Source organism: Rana temporaria, chromosome 7 (genome assembly GCF_905171775.1).
Source record: "Rana temporaria chromosome 7, aRanTem1.1, whole genome shotgun sequence".
Taxonomy (NCBI): Eukaryota; Metazoa; Chordata; class Amphibia; order Anura; family Ranidae; genus Rana; species Rana temporaria.
In genome coordinates this window covers 96,159,175-96,180,501 of record NC_053495.1, presented here as the reverse complement: position 1 = coordinate 96,180,501, position 21,327 = coordinate 96,159,175, and the positions used below count along the sequence as shown (strand labels likewise).

Genomic DNA, 21,327 nt, shown 5'->3' with positions numbered 1-21,327 from the left:
CACAGCTGTGCGGGTGTTGCCGCTGTGGGACTTGCATAAATGTCGGCAGCTGCAACCATCCACACAGAGAAACGCGGAACCCAGCGTGTGCCATTAATCGTAATGGCAAGCTGCCCGCATTGGAAATCGCAACAGTGCTGGGAACCGAGGTTGTGGAGCGGGCTTCAATTTCAAGAAATGTGCAGGGACTTCTTTCCTGCGTGTAATGAATGGGCTCTCTTACCTGTGCAAACTACGGCCCTCGCGGACGCACAGGTGTGAATATGTGAACATTGCTTAAAGCGGAGGTTCACACAAAAAGTAAACCTCTGCTTTTCGGAACCCTCCCCCCTCTGGTGTCACATTTGGCACCTTTCAGGGGGAGGGGGGGTGCAGATACCTGTACAATACAGGTATTTACACCTACTTCCAGGCATAGATATCCGCAGAATCTGCAGATAGTCTATGCCACTTCCTGTCCCCCCGCTGTGTTCTGGGAGATAGAAGACAGGAGGGAGCATTTCCATTGCGCAGCGCAACTTGCGCATGTGCAGTAGGGAACCTGGGAGTGAAGCCCCAAGGCTTCATTTCTTGATTCCCTTAGAGAAGATGGCGGCGGCAGTAATCAGAGGGCCAAGACACGCGTCAGCCTCGGGTGCCGACATCGCGGGCGCCCTGGACAGGTAAGTGTCCATATTTTTAAAAAGTCAGTAGCTGCAGTATTTGTAGCTGCTGACTATATAAAAAAATATATATAATTGGCGGACCTCCGCTTTAAGAATATAATAACAATAGTGGAGAACGTATCCATCACTGTGAATTGCAAAATGTTAATACGATCATAATAAATATTTTATCAAAGAATATTGTATAGTCCTATAGAAACTATAATTGGAATAAGCCCTGTGTGTCCATTGTATACAAAGTTCCATACATATCCAGGCTGCTAGTAATTTGGTAGATCTCAGATTCTAAAATACACAAAAGAAAAAAAACACTATGTACTGTAATTGATCTGCATGGGCAGAGTACACAGTAGACAATAGAGGTCTCATGTCTCCATAAAGAGAACCTGTCACCTTCACAATGTTTTTTTTTTTTTTTATGTATTCATTTATTTGTTAAGCCCCACACATGTTCACACAAAGACACACAATAATCAAAGCAGACAATTATACACTAGGGGGGGGGGGGTTCCAGAAGCAGGGCAGAGAGAATGGATGGGCATGCCCAAAGTCTGCAACTAGGTAAAAAATGTAACTTCAGTTTTCCACAATGCACCACATTAGTTGACCATGTGACCTATGTTAAGCAAAAGGCTGGCAATACATGAAAAGCTACCCATAGGTTTCTTACCTTTACTAGTTAACCCATCTCTGCGATTCTGAAGATAATAAAGTAACTGTTCTACTTCTGGTAATTTGGTTGAATGGATGAGTTTACATTCCTCAACCACTTTCCGTGCCAGAGAGGAAATATCAGTATTGGCATTGAGACTTTTCAGACGAATACTAAATAAATAAAAAAGCAAAAAAGGCAATTCTATTAATTATAACATACAACGGTTTCCTTAGCTAAACACATTGTCAGTGTCTTCAGTCTTTTAGGTTGAATCACAACCGGTGTCATCCAACCACTTCCTGTGAATGCAGGATGTCATGATCCATGATGTCGGTACTGTTCTCCACATGAATAAGCAGTGCCCAGCCCCAGTAGGCATTGTTTGTTTGAGCTTCTGCATTAGCGGAGCGGACAAAGACCAACCAACCGCCTGCTCAGCAGGGGATCAGTGGACAGATTCATTGCTGAGCAAGCAGATTGCAATTGAGCCTGCCAGCGTGGAAGAGGCCTAAGCATTTGTAACCTTTGGAACATACAGTATCTCACAAAAGTGAGTACCACCCCCTTTGTAAATATTTTATTATAGGTTTTCATGTGACGACACTGAAGAAATGACACTTTGCTACAATGTACAGTAGTGAGTGTACAGCTTGTATAACAGTGTCAATTTGCTGTCCCCTCAAAATAAAAGTGAGTACACCCCTAAGTGAAAATGTCCAAATTGGGCCCAATTAGCAATTTTTTCTCCCCAGTGTCATGTGACTCGTTAAAGTGTTACAAGGCCTCAGGTGTGAATGGGGAGCAGGCGTGTTAAATTTGGTGTTATCGCTCTCACTTTCTCATACTGGTCACTGAAAGTTCAACATGGCACCTCATGGCAAAGAACTCTCTTAGGATCTGAAAAAAATAATTGCTGCTTTACATAAAGATGGCATAGGCTATAAGAAGATTGTCAAGACCCTGAAACTGAGCTGCAGCATGGTGGCCAAGACCATACAGCGGTTTAACAGGACAGGTTCCACTCAGAACAGCCTTGCCATGGTCAAGCAAAGAAGTTAAGTTCGCTTGCTCAGCATCATATCCAGAGGTTATCTTTGGGAAATAGACATATAAGTGCTGCCAGCATTGCTGCAAAGGTCGAAGGAAGGGGGGTCAGTCTGTCAGTACTCAGACTATACGGCGCACACTGCATCAAATTGGTCTGCATTGCTGTCGTCCCAGAAGGAAGCTTCATCTAAAGATGATGCACAAGAAAGCCTGCAAACAGTTTGCTTGAGACAAGCTGACTAAGGACATGGATTAATGGAACCATTTCCTGTTGTCTGATGAGATCAAGATACATTTATTTGGTTCAGATGGTGTCAAACGTGTGTGGTGGCAACCAGGTGAGGAGTACAAAGACGAGTGCGTCTTGCCTACAGTCAAGCATGGTGGTGGGAGTGTCATGGTCTGGGGCTGCATAAGTGCTGTCGGCACTGGGGAGCTACAGTTCATTGAGGGAACCATGAATGCCAACATGTACTGTGACATATTGAAGCAAAGCATGGTCCCCTCCCTTTGGAGACTGGGCCGCAGGGCAGTATTCCAATATGATAATGACCCCCAAACATACCTCCAAGACGACCACTGCCTTGCTAAAGAAGCGGAGGGTAAAGGTGATGGACTGGCCAAGCATGTCTCCAGACCTAAACCCTATTGATTATCTGTGGGGCATCCTCAAATGGAAGGTGGAGGAGCGCAAGGTCTCTAACATCCACCAGCTCCGTGATGTCCTCATGGAGTAGTGAAAGAGGATTCCAGTGGCAACCTGTGAAGCTCTGGTAAACTCCATCCCCAAAAGGGTTCAGGCAGTACTGGAAAATAATGGTGGCCACTAGAGCTGCACGATTAATCGCGGAGAGAATCGCGATCCCGATTCTCCCCGCAGGATGACCCACGATTCTTCTGTGTCACCGCCGGTTCCATGTAACCAGCGTGGAACGCAAATGGCGCCGATATCGGAACCGACGTCAGCAGCCTGCGCCACTGGATGGATGCCTGGGATTCTCTCACAGTTCTGTACGACTGTAGTGTGTATCCATGCGCCACCCAGTGGTTGCTGGCAGGAACTGCTTCTGATGTATTAATCTTTCTCACAGTTCTGTACAACTGTGTGTATCCATGCGCCACCCAATGGTTGCTGGCGGTACTGCTTCTGATGTATAAAAAACAGACCAGCGATATGTCTATAATTATTATTATTATTATTATTATTATTATTATACAGGATTTATATAGCGCCAACAGTTTACTATAATGTTAAAGGGTTTGTAAAGGAAACATTTTTTTTTTTAAATAACAAACATGTCATACTTACCTCCACAGTGCAGTTCGTTTTGCACAGACTGCACCCGATCCATGTCTTCTGGGGTCCCTCGGCAGTTGTCTCGGTCCTCCCTGCAATAAGTCACCACAGTAATGCGAGAGCTCCCATAGTGGTCACTAATTGCGTGCGCGCTCCCGTGATACAGCGAGCGGCCATAGCCGCTCGCTGTATCACCCGGCCCCGCCCCTCGGCACGCCGCGTCACTGGATGTGATTGACAGCAGCGCCAGCCAATGGCTGCGCTGCTCTCAATCCATCCGCGCTAGCCAATCAGCGGCCAGGCTGAGCGGCAAAGAGAATATCGGGACCGGGACCGTGCAGGACTTTTGTGGGGTCAGGTAAGTATAATGGGGTGAAAAAACTTTTTCCTTTACAACTCCTTTAAAGACCATATAGCTCCTATGAAAAAAGCAGTATCAAAGTTTGATTCTGCTTTTTTCATAGGAGTTATATGGTCTTTAACATTATAGACATATCACTGGTCTGTTTTTTATATATTCATATTTTCAGATAAATCACAGGTTTATTTATTTATTTAGGGGGGGGGGGGGTTCTGGCATTCAGTTTTTGAGAATCGTGAGAGAATCTTGATCTTTAGTCCAAGCAAAAGAATCGTGATTCTCATTTTGACCAGAATCGTGCAGCTCTAGTGGCCACACAAAATATTGACACTTGGGCCCAATCTGGACATTTCACTTAGGGGTGTACTCACTTTGTTGCCAGCGGTTTAGACATTAATGGCTGTTTGTTGAGTTATTATGAGGGCACAGCAAACGTACACTGTTATACAAACTGTACACTCACTACTGAAAAGATATAATAAAATAATTTTAAAAAATGTGAGGGGTGGATTCACTTTTGTGAGATACTGTGTGTGCATTTACCTTTGTATACTGTAAAATCCTTTCCCGTCCATCCAGGGAGCTCCTAAGTTTGAAATCTAGGCCTTAATTTCTCTGCTTGAGAGGCTCTCAAGGTTCACAGAAATTGATACTAGCAAGTACATTTTATAAACTCTCCATATCCAAGACATGTTTTGATCAGGAATCATTAAGTTCTCATGACAGGAGTCATTACTTTAAGGCTTCATGTACCCGGGACCCTTTTACAACTGCTCCTAAATGATTAAACCTGACAAATAGTAACCCACGTTTAAAACGTCCGTTTTGCCGCGTTTACGTTTAAAAGCGTTTAAAAAAAATGCCTATAAATGAAACGGGTTACCGCTTTCAGACGAGTTTGGCATCTGAAAACGTGGAAATCTTCTGCGTCTGAACCCATTTTTTGGCTTTCAAAGAAACGCTGTTAAACGCAACTGCCTAAAAACGGCAATAACGGGATAACATTGAATGAGTTCAGGGGCAGTTGAAAAAAGCGTCCAACTGCCTCTGAATGTACGTTTAGAAGCGTCCTGTGTACATGGGGCCTTAGGCCTCTTGCACACAGACGTAATAATTTCCTTTCTTGTTGACAGAGAGATCCTAACAAAAATGTTTTGTAAAGACCTTGCATAAATGTGAATATTAATATAAGAACTAGCAAACTAGCTGTGAGTGTGCTTATACATGATCAAAATTCTTCATACCCTTCTACTTGGCAGTGCTGCAATATACACGTATATGTGATTAAATTACTGCACTGAAACTTTCAATTTTTATTTTCAGCTCTGTACTCATCGCTGTATTACTGATCGTTACACAGCTGTGTGCACCGTTCCATAGACAGCAATACACCTGTGTTCAGATAAATAAATAAAAAACATGGCAAATTTTACTCCTATGTGCAAGAGACCCAATAATTCAATTATATATTTTTACAAACATTCTGAAAAGTGGAAAAGCCAAAATGCAAAGGGTTACCGGTTTTATACAAGCAATACATCTTTGACATGTATTTTTCACCATTAACTCACAAAAAAAATAAAAATCAATAGCAGGAAACCAGTTGCTCACATAGTCCACAGCTTTTATGAGGAACCAGGCCATGCTAATTGCAATATGCATTCTATTTAATGTATTATGTTATGATGTCTTTGCCTCTTTCACGCCCTACATCAGTTTCTACCGACCTCTAAAAAGCAATCTGTGGTGGATTGTCAGAGGATGCCTGTCACCTCCCAAACAGGTGTCCCGTCTCCCCCCCATTTTTCTTTCCAGGCGGACAGGGGTTTTGTACTGAAAAGTCATGCTACAACTGCGAGCCAATCACCTCCGATATGACACCACTGACTTCAATGGGCATGTTTGACGGGCAGAGCTTTACTTCACAGCCGTGGCAGCTGTACAGTTCCCCCTGGCTGCATGTTATGTTATTGGTTGGTAGTCAGTAAAGCCACAGCTCAACCACCTTTGTTACCATCCATTGGTTCCCAGTATGAAAGAGACTTCTTATCAGGACAGTAATAGCACAGGGAAAAAAGAAAGTAGATTTAATTCTAACTTACATTTTTTGACACTCCTTCCGTTCACCAAGCATGGGCTCACCCAACTCCCCGAGAATAGTAGCCTCCACTTCATAATGGACAATAAGAGCTTTTTCACTTGGATGGACATCAATGTTTCCTCCTTTCACTTTTCTATAAAATAACACATTGTAAAAATAATGATAATGAAATCCTTGGGACAAAAATCAGAAAGCATGCTTAAGATGCTGCAATGAATAATTACTGGTGGTCTTTACAGAAACACCAGTACACCAGTACATCACACACACACACACACACACACCACCAAAATGTAACCTCAGAACTGGACATCAGAATTTGTGGGAAGGCCAAGGAACATTTTTATGGATCTGCATCAAAATGAATGAATACATTATGAACATGGTTTATGGATGGGCCAGAGTGCTCATAATGGTGCCATGAATTGTCATTTGTCAGTGTTATAATCCCTTCGCGCCTAAGGCCCCTTTCACACTGTCGGACCGTTCAGGTCCACCTGTCAGTTTTGTCGGCGGACCTGAATGGCCACACCATGCAAGCCTATGGAGCGTCAGATGTCAGCAGTGACATGTCCGCTGACATACGACCCAATCCGCTAAAATCAGACGTATGGCGATACATAGTTAGTCAGGTTGAAAAAAGACACAAGTCCATCAAGTTCAACCATAAGAAATACATTTAAATAAAATAATAATAATAATAATATCATACAAATCACATATACCCAATTCTATACCCACAGTTGATCCAGAGTAAGGCAAAAAAAAACAGCAAAGCATGATCCAATTTGCTACAGCAGGGGAAAAAAATTCCTTCCTGATCCCTCATGAGGCAATCAGATATTCCCTGAATCAACTCCGTCGTCATCCGTCCATGGCGGATCGGATCGGGTGAGATCTGATGAAAACAGACATGCTGTCCTTTTCATCAGATCTCTCCATAGGAGACAGGGGCACTCGACAAGCCCCTCCCTGCTCAGTGAGAAGAGAGGGACCCGTCATCCGCCAGCTCAGCGGAGATCAGCAGAGAGATCTCCCACTGAGCTGGCTGACCCCGTAGCGACAGTGTCCGCCTCGTCTGAATGAGAGCTAAGGGTAAAACAAATCTAAATGCCAAGTCCAGTTTTGACATGTGTTAGTAAAATCGTACATATCATCAAACCTGGGTGGATGATATTGCATTTTTTTCAGGACAAATTGGGCTTTCTTTTGGTAATAAATGGTAATGGATATATCTCATGCTTTATTTTTTATTATCAAAAGAAAAACTGGAGCAAAATAATGAGAAAAAAAAACCACACAAACATATTTTTTTTTCAATTTAGCTGTAAATTTCTTGCTACTACCATAAGAGCCGGTTCACACTGGGGCGACCTGGGATCCGACATCAAGTCGCTCCAGGTTGCGCGGTTGAGAAAATGAATGGAAGTAAATGGGAGCCGTCTTAATGTACACTACTGATGGGGACAAGGGGCTCTTCCCGACAACCCTGGCCGTTGGTTGTCGGGGGGGCTTACCGGAATCTGGGAGCCCCAAGATCCCTGCCCCCCCACCCTATGTGAATGAGTATGGGGTACATCGTACCCCTACCCATTCACCTGGAAGAAAAATGTCAATAAAAAAACACTACACAGGTTTTTAAAGTAGTTTATTAGGCAGCTCCGGGGGTCTTCTTTCCTTACAACTACTTTAAGGCCTCCCTGCTGCTGGTAAACAGACGTTTAGGAGCAGTTGGGCATTTTTTTCAGCTGCCCCTGAACTTTCTTCTCTGTTATCTTATCAGTACATGTAGTCCTGATTCACACCTATGCAGATTTTGCCCAACAGTCCATTTACCATGGTTTCCTATGGAATACGTTCTGTAGGGCAAATCTGCAAAATGCAAAAAGCACTAAAAGTGCATAGGTGTGAATCAGGCCGTACACAGGTTTGTTTCTAGGCAGTTGAGTTTAGAAGCATTTTTTGAAAGCAAAAAAAAAAAAAAATGCGTTCAGGACGGATGTTCAGAGGCATTTGAAATGCCAAATGCATATAAACGCTTCTAAATGTGGCAAGTTGCATTTAGCAGCGTTTCATTTACAGACAACACATTTTTTTCCTTTTATTTTTACATCACTTCTAGACGCAAATGTGGGTAAACGCAGCTAAACTGACATTTTTAGACTCTTTATTTACCAATAGCACATTATTTCTTGAAGACCTATCCCTAGAAGCTTTGGCCCTTGAAAATATACCCCATTGTTTAGCTTTAATTCAATTAATGGCAATTTGTATCTTTGTTTCATTTCTTGTGGCCTTATTGTAATTTGAATTAAAAATCTGTATTTTCAACATTAATCCATGTTTTATAAACAAATAAATGTGACATGATTAAAAAAAAAAAAAAAAAATATAGAAGGGATGTGTTGTCCTCTGGGCAAAATCATGTGACATACCAATTAATAAATGCTTTTATAAATTATTTTGACAAACTAACATCCTAGGAATGTCTAAACAAACATTTCAAGGTCCGTTAGTGCCGGTTCACACTACAGCGACTTGGGATCCGACTTGTCAGACCTCAAGTCGCTTGACATAAGAAATTCCATTATAGTTAATGAGAGCCGTCTTAATGTACACTACTGAAGTCGATCTGACTTCAGAAAAGGTTCCTGTACTACTTCAATCCGACTTCTAGGCAACTTGTACCCATAGATTTCAATGGAAGTTGCCTCCAAAGTCAGATCTCCATCTTAACTGAAGCAACTACAGGAAAAGAAAAATAATTTTTCCAAGCAAACCCCTCCCTCCCACAGAGCTGATTATTCTGTGATTGGCCACAGCCAAAGTCGCCTGTCCTGGAGGCAACTTTTAAGTCACGTTGCAAGTTGCTCAAAGTCGCGCTGAAGTCGCACTGTAAGTCGGATTGCACCCTGTGTGAACCGGCACTAACTCTTATAAAAGAGTTAACACTTTACCAGAACAGTGACAAACATTGGTTTGATAATTACAAATTAAATTGGAATAATATTATACACACATCAGAGCAGGTCTACAGCCTGTCAACCAACAAAGATGTGGACAACATCAAAGCACCCTGATGAGTAATCAAGTAGTTGCTATGAGCCAACCTGCTGACAAGCACAAGCATTTGTAAAGTTCACAGTTCACTTCCTTGGTAGAAGATTCTCACACGGGGCAGCATATGTCAGTATCTGTCAACAAGACCTGCGATTTAGATCTTGATTAATGGTCACTGTGAAAAAATGATTGTGCTGTGATTGTGAACACTATTTTCCTTCTTTCCAATTCCCGACCATGGCTATTGATTATATATTGGATCGGACAAAAATGTACAGAAATAAATCCCAGAGCAGAAAACTTGGGGGGGCAGCAGAGTCCATCACGTTTCCCAGAGAAGCAGAGGATCTTCCAGTGGGCTCAGTATTTATATTGAGATTACATTACACACAGGTGGACTCTATTTACTAATTAGGTGACTTCTGAAGGCAATTGGTTCCACTCGATTTTAGTTGGGGGTATCAGAATAAAGGGGCTGAATACAAATGCACAACACACTTTTCAGATATTTGTAAAAAAAAATAAAAAAATTGAAAGCCATTTATCATTTTCCTTCCACTTCACATTTACGTGCCACTTTGTGTTGGTCTATCACATAAAACATATTTACGGTTTTGGTTGTAACGTTACAAAATCTGGACAATTTCAAGGGGTATGAATACTTTTTCAGGGCACTGTACTTCTTACCCGAGTGTTTATTGTTTCAACTGTTTTTATTTGCTATGTAGCCCTAAAATATTTCAAATTAATTTCTCATTAATCGAAACAATAATCGGCCAACTAATCGATTATGAAAATAATCGTTAGTTGCAGCCCTACCGGTAACCAAATTTTTTTTGCGGCCGAGGTCCGAATCACAAGTCTGTGCCATGAAAGATTGTATGCGTCCTTTCTTTTTTTGGTGCACGCCGCACTCTCTGGTGCTTTTCTTACCGTTTAGTCCACACACTCTGGTAATACTCTGTAAATGTAAAGGCCCCCAAAAGTGTTCCCCCTTACATCAGGTGCCCCTACCAGAGTAGTTCATTACATTGGGTGCCCCCATCAGACTATCCCCATAAATCAGCTGCCATCATCAGAGTATCCCCCTATGTCAGGTGTCGCCATCAGAGTTCCCCCTTATACCAGGTATTCCCATCAGGGTGCCCTCTTACATCAGGTGTCCTCATTAGAGTGCCACCTTACATCAGGTGTCCCCATCAGAGTGCCCCCCTAACACAATGTGCGCCGCTCAGCGTGCCCCTTTAACATAATATTGTGCCCATCAATGTGTCCCTTAACATAAAATGTGCCCATCAGCGTGAACCTTAACATAAAATAAGGAGCATGCCAATTGGCATATTTAATGTTAAGGGGCACTTTGATGGGCACATTTTATGTTAATGGTCATGCAGATGGCTACAACAAAATGTGCCCATCAGAGTGCCCATTATCATAAAATAAAGGTCATGCTGATGGACACATTTTATATTAACCACTTAAGGACAGAAGGTGTTTTTCAGATTCGGTGTTTACAAGACTAAAACAGTTTTTTTTGCTAGAAAATTACTTAAAACCCCCAAACATTATATATTTTTTTTTCTAACACCCTAGAGAATAAAATGACGGTCATCGCAATACATTTTGTAACACCGTATTTGCGCAGCGGTCTTACAAGCGCACTTTTTTTGGAAAAAATTCAAATTTTTTGAATTAAAAAATAAGACAACAATAAATTTGGCCCAATTTTTTTATATATTGTGAAAGATAATGTTACGCCGAGTAAAATGATACCCAACATGTCACGCTTAAAAATTGCGCCCGCTCGTGGCATGGCGTCAAACTTTTACCCTTAAAAATCTTGATAGGCGACGTTTAAAAAATTCTACAGGTTGCATTTTTTGAGTTACGGAGTAGGCCTAAGGCTAAAATTATTGCTCTCGCTCTAACGATCGCGGCGATACCTCACTTGTGTGGTTTGAATACCGTTTTCATATGTCGGCGCTACTTGCGTATACGTTCGCTTCTACGCGCGAGCTCGTCGGGACGGGGTGCTTTAAAAAATTATTTTTTTGCTTTTCGCATTTATTTTTACTTATTTTACAATTTTTAACAGTGAAATAAAAAAAAAAAATTATCACTTTTATTCCTATTACAAGGAATGTAAACATCCCTTGTAATAGAAAAAAGCATGACAGGTCCTCTTAAATATGAGATCTGGGGTCAAAAAGACCTCAGATCTCATATTTGGGCTTAAATGCAAAAAAAAAAAAAAAAATTTGGAAATGTCATTTTTTCAAATGACAAAAAAAAAAAATGTCTCTTTAAGAGGCTGGGCGGGACGGACGTTTTGACGTCACTTCCGCCCAGCAGAGCTATGGGGGACGGGCGAAGGAGATTTTTCCTTCAGTCTCGTCCCCGCTCAGCTGCCGGATGGTCGCGATCCCCTCCGCCGCTACCGACGGCTCCGGTAAGCGGCGGAGGGCGCGGGACAGCGGCGGGAGGGGGGGCCCCACTCCCGCCACCGATAATGGCGATCTCGCGGCGAATCCGCCGCGGAGACCGCCGTTATCGTGTACAGGACCGTCGGCACTAAAGATGGATACCTCAGTTGTGACAGCAGCTGCTGCCGTTACTGAGATATCCATCTTTAAAAACAGGACGTATTTTGACAATGGGCTGGAAAGCAAGTGGTTAAGAGGCTGGGCGGGACTGACGTTTTGACGTCACTTCCGCCCAGCAGAGCTATGAGGACGGGTGGGGGCCATCTTGCCCTCACTCAAATCCTCACACACGAGCTGGCAGCATCCGATCTCCTCCGCCGCTACCGACGGCTCCAGTAAGCGGCGGAAAAGCGGTGGGAGGCTCTCTCCCGCCACCGATAACGGCGATCTCGCGGCGAATCCGCCGCGGAGACCGCCGTTATCGGTTACACGGCCGCCCACTGTAAAGATGGATACCTCAGTTGTGGCAGCAGCTGCTGCCGTTACTGAGATATCCATCTTTAAAAACAGGACGTATATATACAGTGTACACATATTCGCCAGCACACCAAGGATCATTGAAAAAACGTCCAAAAATTTAATGCATAATAGCGATCCAAAAAGCAACGTTTCGAGGTCACGCAGGACCTCTTCGTCAGGCTCTTTTGCCTGACGAAGAGGTCCTGCGTGACCTCGAAACGTTGCTTTTTGGATCGCTATTATGCATTAAATTTTTGGACGTTTTTTCAATGATCCTTGGTGTGCTGGCGAATATGTGTACATGATTTGCTTTCCGGTTCCCAGCTGGTGATCGTTTCAGCACCCTTTTACTTATTGGCCATTTTCCTGGAAGGTGTGCAGTTGGAATATTTTGTGACTGTATATATACAGTGGGCGGGCGTTAAGTGGTTAAGGGACACTGACGGGCACAACAAAATGTGCCCATCAGCGTGACCCTTAACCTAAAATGTGCCCAGAGTGCCCCTTAACATAAAATAAGTAGCATGCTGATGGGCACATTTTATATTAAGTGGCACTCTGATGGGCACATTTTATGTTAAGGGAGAATCTGATGGGCACAACAAAATATGCCCATCAGTGTGTACATTAACCACTTAGGACCCGGACCTTTAGGCAGCTAAAGGACCAGGCCAGTTTTTGCGATTCGGCACTGCGTCGCTTTAACTGACAATTACGCGGTCGTGCGACGTGGATCCCAAACAAAATTGGCGTCCTTTTTTTCCCCCACTAATTGAACTTTCTTTTGGTGGTATTTGATCACCTCTGCGGTTTTTATTTTTTGCTCTATAAACAAAAATAGAGCGTCAATTTTGAAAAAAATTCAATATTTTTTACTTTTTCCTATAATAAATATCCCCCAAAAATATATAAAAAAAATAAATAAAAATGTCCTCAGTTTAGGCCGATACGTATTCTTCTACCTATTTTTGTTAAAAAAAAAAAAAAAAAAAAAAAAAATCGCAATAAGCGTTTATCGGTTGGTTTGCGCAAAAATTTATAGCGTTTACAAAATAGGGGATAGTTTTATTGCATTTTTATTCATTTTTTTTTTTTTTTTTTTTTTTTACTACTAAAACTACTAAACTACTTTTTCTTGACTGCAACATTATGGCGGACACATTTTTGAGAACATTGACATTTTCACAGCAAAAAATGCATTTAAAATGCATTGTTTACTGTGAAAATGACAATTGCAGTTTGGGAGTTAAGCACAAGGGGGCGCTGATGGGGTTATGTGTGACCTCATCTGTGTTTCTAACTTAGGGGGTGTGGCTGTAGGTGTGACGTCATCGATTGTAATTCCCTATATAAGGGAACACACGATCGATGATGGCGCCACAGTGAAGAACGAGGAAACTGTGTTTACACACAGCTCTCCCCGTTCTTCAGCTCCGGGGGGAGATCGCGGGACTCCAGTGGCGATCGGGTCCGCGAGTCCGGCGTCTTCGTACTGGGTCGCGTGCACGTACCCGCAGGGCGCGACCCCACGGCTGGGCTTAAAGGGCAACGTACAGGTATGTTGATGTGCCTAGCCGTGCCATTCTGCCGATGTATATTGGCGTGAAGGGGTCCTTAAGTGGTTAATATGCCCATCACCTTGCTTGCAGGAGCAGCGAACGGGGGTGCACATGACGTCACGCCCCCCAACTCGCAGCCCCGTCTGGGAGTGAGAGTCGCGGTCAGGATTAGGGGGCGGGGCGCACACACGCTACATCACTGTTTGTGGGGAGACCTACGGTCCCAGAAAACCAGTGACTGCTGATGACACTCAGCACTACACTGGCAGTCCGAGCAGGAGCGACGCTCGGTTCATTCTCAGACCGCGGGCTGCCATTTAATGACTGTTGCTTTACATCATAAGATTTCCTCAATCACCTTCTGAGACAACACATGAAAGGGAAAGCATGGGAAACATTACTAATTCCCATAGCTCTGGTGAAAACCAACAGCAAAGCTGTCATCAGGATAATCAATTCCTCCAAACAGTACTAAAAACAGTACTAAATAGATTTAAAAGGGGGATTTGGGGAGGCCTTGCAGAAATTAAAGTGGTTGTAAACGTTTACCTTGTAAAACAACCCATTCAGTTTGAAAAAGAAATGAAAGGCAAAACATTTGTGTATATATTAAAAAAAACAAAAAACAAACACACACACACACACACTATAACTACCTCCCCCCCCCTTTTTTCTATAAGTGATCACATCCCCTCTGTTCTCAGCTGCATAGGAGCTGAGGGAGGAGAAGCAGCAGTACACCAAGCTTCTCAATGAATGGTTGTGCAGGTGGGGGGTGTCAGGACAGGTCTGATCATTGGAGGACAGCGGGCTGGGTTCCCAGCACAGCTAGAGAATTGATCACAATGTGTTCTCCTGCTTAGTGTGGTCAGTTTTTAGCAGGAAAGCAGAGGCACTGGTACAGTGCCTTGCAATAGTATTCACCCCCCCCCCCCCCTTGGCTTTTTACCTATATTGTTACATTACAGCCTTTAGTACAATGTTTTTTGTTTTTGTTTTATCTGAATTATATGTGATGGATCAGAAAATAGTCTAAGTTGGTGAAGTAAAAATTAGAAATTATATATATATATATATATATCTACCCATGATAAATCCTCTCAAAGATTTCAGCAGATTTCTATGCGATGGAGTGTACACACCATCGCATTGAAATCCGCGCGGAAATCCTCTGGCGATGACGTGCCGTCGCCGCGATTATGACGCGGCGACGGCGCGACGCTGTCATATAAGGAATTCCACGCATGCGTCAAATCATTACGACGCGTGCGGGGAATCCCTTTGGACGGATGGATCCGGTAAGTCTATACAGACGAGCGGATCCATCCGTTGGAATGGATTCCAGCAGATGGATTTGTTGTGCATGTCAGCAAATATCCGATCTGCTGGAATCCATCCCAGAGGAGATTTCTCCGCGGAAACAGATCCGCTGGCGTGTACACACCATAGGATCTATCCGCAGAAACCCATTTGCTGGGATTTATCTGCGGATGGATTCTATCGTGTGTATGGGGCCTTAGTGTCACATGATCTGTCATTACATATACAGCCATGGCCAAAAGTTTTGAGAATGACAAAAATTCGTTTTCACAAAGTTTGCTGCTAAACTGCTTTTAGATCTTTGTTTCAGTTGTTTCTGTGATGTAGTGAAATATAATTACACACACTTCATACGTTTCAAAGGCTTTTATCGACAATTACATGACATGTATGCAAAGAGTCAGTATTTGCAGTGTTGGCCCTTCTTTTTCAGGACCGCTGCAATTCGACTGGGCATGCTCTCAATCAACTTCTGGGCCAATTCCTGATTGATAGCAACCCATTCTTTCATAATCACTTCTTGGGGTTTGTCAGAATTAGTGGGTTTTTGTTTGTCCACCCGCCTCTTGAGGATTGACACAAGTTCTTAATGGGATTAAGATCTGGGGAGTTTCCAGGCCATGGAACCAAAATGTCAACGTTTTGGTCCCCGAGCCACTTGGTTATCACTTTTGCCTTATGACACGGTGCTCCATTGTGCTGGAAAATGCATTGTTTTTCACCAAACTGTTGTTGGATTGTTGGAAGAAGTTGCTGTTTTGGTACCATTCTTTATTCATGGCTGTGTTTTTGGGCAAAATTGTGAGTGAGCCCACTCCCTTGGATGAGAAGCAACCCCACACATGAATGGTCTCAGGATGCTTTACTGTTGGCATGACACAGGACTGATGGTAGCGCTCATCTTTTCTTCTCCGGACAAGCCTTTTTCCTTTTTCGGAGAATATGACTTTGCCCCAGTCCTCAGAAGTCCATTCACCATATTTTCTGCAGAAGAACAATCTGTCCCTGATGTTTTTTTTGGAGAAGTGGCTTCTTTGCTGCCCTACTTGACACCAGGCCATCTTCCAAAAGTCTTTGCCTCACTGTGCGTGCAGATGCGCTCACACTTGCCTGCTGCCATTCCTGAGCAAGCTCTGCACTGGGGGCACTCCGATCCTGCAGCTGAATACTCTGGTCCTGGCGCTTGCTGGACTTTCTTGGGCACCCTGAAGCCTTTTTCACAAATGCAGTGGAATTTTGTTTTATGGGATTAAGTTAATTTTCATGGCAAAGAGGAACTCTGCAATTAATTGCAATTCGTCTGATCACTCTTCATAACATTCTGGAGTATATGCAATTTCCCATCTCAAAAACTGAGGCAGTAGACTTTGTGAAAATTAGTATTTGTGTCATTCTCAAAACTTTTGGCCATGGCTGTACACACCTTTTTAAAGGCCCCAGAGGCTGAAACACCTAAGCAAGAGGCACCACTAACCAAACATTGCCATGAAGACCAAGGAACTCTCCAAACAAGTAAGAGACAATGGCCCAGATTCAAGAAGCACTTGCGCCCGCGCAACCATAGGTTACGCAGCGCAAGTGCTTACTTGCTCCGGTGTAACGAGTGCTCCTGATTCAGGAACCTCGTTACACCGACTGCAGGCTAAAATCTGCGCGGCATAAGGCTCTTATGCCTCGCAGATTTTAGGCTGCATTCTTGCGGGGGCCGCTAGGGGGCGCTCCCATTGTGTATCAGCGTGTAGTATGCAAATTGCATACTACCACTGATTCACAAGCTTGCGCGGGCCCCGCGCAAGCCAGGTACGGAGTTTCCGTACGGCTACTTTTAGCGCAAGGCTGCCCCTTCTAATAGTAGGGGCAGCCAATGCTAAAGTATAGCCGGCCTTCCCGCGCCGTGAAATTTGAATTTCACGGCGTTTGCGACGTCATTTGCCGCAATGCACGTCGGGAAACTTTCCCGACGGAGCATGCGCTGTACGCTCGGCGCGGAGCGCGCCTAATTTAAATGATTCCCGCCCCCGGCGGGATCATTTAACTTGCGCGCGCTTACGCCGGGCAAATTTGCCGGCGCGCCCTCGCAATTCACGGAGCTACTGCTCCGTGAATCTAGGGCAGCGCAAAATATTTGCGGGGGCGCAGGGCAAAATCGTTGCCCTGCTCCCCCGCAATTCTACTTGAATCTGGGTCAATGTTATTGAGAAGTACAAAGTCTGGGTTGGGTTATAAAAAAATATCAAAATCTTTGATGATCCCTAGGAGCAGGGGCGGACTGACAACACATGGGGCCCCCGGGCAATAGGGGATTATGGGGCCACACAGTATACACACACACACACAATACATACACACACACACACACACACAATACACACACTGAAAAGGAACTGGAGAGGCGCGGCAGCAATAATCTTGGGATTTTTTTTTTTTAAAAACACAGATTTTTACATACTATTCCTGGTTTTACTGAGGCTGGCAACCCTGATGGGGGCCCCCTAGTGGCATGGGGCCCTCGGGCAGTGCCTGAATGGTCAGTCCGCCCCTGCCTAGGAGCACCATCAAATCTATCATAACCAAATGGAAAGAACATGGAACAACAGCAAACCTGCCAAGAGACCCTTACATGGGCGCAGAGGCGTTGCTAGGGGGGTGCGGTCCGCACCGGGTGACACCTGCTAGAAGGGTGACACCATCCCGTTTTTTTTAATTTTTTTTAGCTGACATGCCCAGCCTGCCCTGTGCAATCCCAGCCTGCCCTGTGCCACCCCAGCCTGCCCTGTACCACCCCAGCCTGCCCTGTACCACCCCAGCCTGCCCTGTGCCACCCCAAACTTTCCCATGCCACCCCAACTTGCCCTGTGCCACCCTAACTTGCCCTGTATCACCCCAATCTGCCATATGCCACCATAACTTGCCCTATACCACCCCAACCTGCCCAATGCCACCCTAACTTGCCCTGTACCACCCCAACCTTTCCCATGCCATCCCAACTTGCCCTATGCCACCCTAACTTGCACTATACCACCCTAACTTGCCCTATACCACCCCAACCTGCCCTATGCAACCCTAACTTGCCCTTTACCACCCCAAACTACCCTATATCACCCCAACATGCCCTATACCACCTTAACCTGTCCTATACCACCCCACTACACCAACCTGTCACTATACCACTCTATACTACCCTAACCTGCCACTATACTGCCCTATACTATCATTTACAGGGGCTGGTTTGGGGTGCGCCCCATGCCCGTGCGCTGCCTGCTTGGTGCTGGGAAGCCTAGACAGAGGGGGGGGGGGGGTGACACCATGTTTAACTGCACCGGGTGACACCAACCCTAGTGACGCCACTGCATGGGCGTACACTGTAATATGTCCCGTAGGAGTGAGTACTAATTCCTAAATGGGGACTTTATATGTAAATACAGTGTCGCAACTGTGAGCCAATCATTTAGCGTGCATAGGTTGCATTTGGTGGTATTAGTGCCCATCGAAAACGACAGGGAAAATAATCTTTGCTGTGGCATGTGCGGCTGCATGGTATCTTTTAGGTCTGTTTTTACTGCCCCCCGTCCCAAATGTCCTCATAAATGAGTGGGTTGGCTGAATAATGCAACACATGATGTTGCAAAAATACAGCAGACATTGAGATGGGAGGAGGTGTAAATGCACACTCGGTAGATATGCCCTGCAAAATGCACAGATCACACCCATGACACAGAAAGATGCCATCCTCTACTGGCTAAACACAGGTGTACATTGGCAAGGTGTGATGGAGTTGTAATAGCACAGCTCCCAATGAGCACAACACACGACTATAGAAGACACTGGGCCCCCACAGCACGGTCCTTGGTGCTACAATGACAGCTCACCTCTTCAGATATCGGGCGTCCTCTGGCTGCATCTCTGTACCAGCAGGAGGTCGGTGGAGCCGCCCAGGGATACGAGATGATGACCGAGAACCGACAACGGTTTGCATCTATTGTTGCCAAGGGAGAAGGAGCTGCCCAGACTGCCAGGGTCGCCGGAGTGACGTTCAGTCACGTGATCGAATGCAGTCAGCTGACGAGGAAGTGGAGGAGGTGGGCGAGCAGGAGGCAGGGATCTCTTCTCTGGGATCTGATGGAGTCATGTATTAGTATCCGTCTCCTTCTACACACAGTGCGCTTGCCGGAGACGGTGCGTCTGGTTTTCTTCCTCCATACATTTTATTAAGTGTAGGGAAGAACTACAACAGTTACATGCTTTATCATTGAATGTGGAAACCACAGGGCAGGAGGTGATTAACCACTTCAATACAGGGTACTTATACACCTTCCTGCCCAGACCAGCTTGCAGCGCTCTTACATTTTGAATGACAATTGCGCGGTCATGCAACGTTGTACCCAAACACAACTTTTATCATTTTGTTCCCAAAAAGAGAGCTTTCCTTTAGTGGCATTTGATCACCTCTGGGGTTTTTATTTTTTGCGCTACAAATAAAAAAGGAATGAAAATGAGAAAAATTATAATTTTTTCTTTGTAAATAGGTTTGTAAATAAGTTTTTCTCCTTCACTGATGGGCACTGATAAGGTGGTGTAGTGTCACAGTTTGCTGCCTATCGTAGAATGCTGCGGAAGTCACGTGGCGGCCAACTGCGCATGCGCGATGCGTTCCAAACGCAAGTGCGATGCGTTCCAATGGATTTTCGACAGTACACACCAGCGAACCCAGCATTTAGGGCGACGTGGATTTAGAGGAAAGTGGCCAGTCGGCCTCCTGACTCTTTTTTTAACATCCTACAATCCACGGGGATGTTAAGGAAAGAGCCTGGATGCCGACCGAGGTTTCACTGGTGTGCACTGTCGTGAATCCATTGGAACGCATCACATTTGCGTTTGGAACGCATCGCGCATGCGCAGTTGGCCACCATGTGACTTCCGGAGCATTCTAGGATAGGCAGCAAACTGTGATAATACAGGTGGCACTGATATGCAGCACTGATGGGCACTCATAGGCAGCACTGGAGGGCACGTATAGGTGGCACTGATAGGCAGCACTGATCAGAGGCGCTGGTAGGCATCACTGATGGGCACAAAGTACAATTCCTTATGGGCAATAATTGCCTTCCCTGGTGGGCTCTAGTGAACTCACCTGGTGGTCATGGGTAGGTATCCTTTCTAGCCATGGGTGGGCATTCTTGGGGGGGGGGGGGGCTGCACTGATAATCAGTAAAAGAATCTGTTACTTCCAAACATATTCATGGTGACCCTGGATCTTCAGGATGCTTACCTTTATGTACCAATCTGTCAGTATCATCAGAGATTCTTGAGATTTGCGATCTTCACAGAAAACGGCCCATGTCATTGACCGTTCAGAGCCCTTCCTTTTGATTTCTCGGCAGCCCCGAGAATCTTCACAAAGGTCATGGTCTTTTTTCATCTACAAAAAATCTCAACCGTCCCATACTTGGACGATTTTTGATCTTTGCTCAAGACAAAGACAGTCTTGCTCAGGATCTACAGGTGGTTCTACAGACACTTTCGAGATTGGGTTGGAAAGTAAATCTGCTCTGGTCCCCTCCCAGAGACATCTGTTTTTGGGATACCTGATAGACTCAGTCGCCCAGAAGATTTATCTTCTGGAGGAGAAGACCTCAAAGATCCTTCTCTCCATACAAAGTTTCATGTGCAGTCTTCAGGCCTCCCTGCGTCAAGTAATGCAGCTGTTGGGCTTGATGACTGCAGCAATTCCAGGAGTGCCCTGGGCCCAATTGCATTCCAGGTCCCTACAGGCGTTTCTTCTGCATTCTTGGGACAGCAGAAGATCCTCCTTGGACCAGGTCATACAACTCCCAGGAGACGATTTTCTCAATTTGTCCTGGTGGGACCGGCCGGAATGTCTGCAGGTGGGGAAGGCTTGGGCTCAGCATTCCCCAGTAAAGATTACCATGGACGCCAGCTTTAGGGGTTGGGGAACTCACTCAGAAGGCTGGCAAGCTCAGAGGACTTGGCTGCCAGAGGAGGCAGCCCAGTCTTCAAACTTCAGGGAACTACTGGTGGTAGAGAAGGCTTTAGTCGCTTCCAGAGTAAGGGTCCGTGCAAGGGATCTGTTAGTTTTTTTCAGACAATGTCACAACAGTGGCTTACCCCAACAAACAGGGCGGGACTCGCTCAGTCTGCTAAAGTTGAGTCAAGAGATTCTTTTCTGGGCAGAGGATAATGTTTCCTCAGTCAGAGCAGTCCACATCAGTGGGACGACAAATGTGTTGGCAGATTATCTGAGCAGAGTCACTATCAGCCCCAGCAGTTGGGAGCTGAACCAGGAAATCTTCCGGGAGTTA

The 21,327-nt window shown here is 44.8% G+C and overlaps 1 protein-coding gene across 2 annotated transcripts in view; it reads right to left on the bottom strand.

Moving 5' to 3' along the window:
• KIFAP3 (kinesin associated protein 3) overlaps window positions 1-19,087 on the bottom strand; it is a 105,074-nt gene extending 85,987 nt beyond the window's left edge. The window contains exons 1-3 of one of the 2 annotated variants that reach the window (XM_040359704.1): window positions 18,877-19,087; window positions 6,128-6,259; window positions 1,336-1,490 (exon numbers count right to left, since the gene is read on the bottom strand). In XM_040359704.1, coding sequence (XP_040215638.1) covers window positions 1,336-1,490; window positions 6,128-6,259; window positions 18,877-18,983 — 394 coding nt within the window. In that variant the 5' untranslated portion in view covers window positions 18,984-19,087. The remainder of the gene's footprint in view (window positions 1-1,335; window positions 1,491-6,127; window positions 6,260-18,876) is intronic. The other variant, XM_040359703.1, reaches the window with a different exon arrangement.
• Window positions 19,088-21,327: the final 2,240 nt, after the last annotated feature.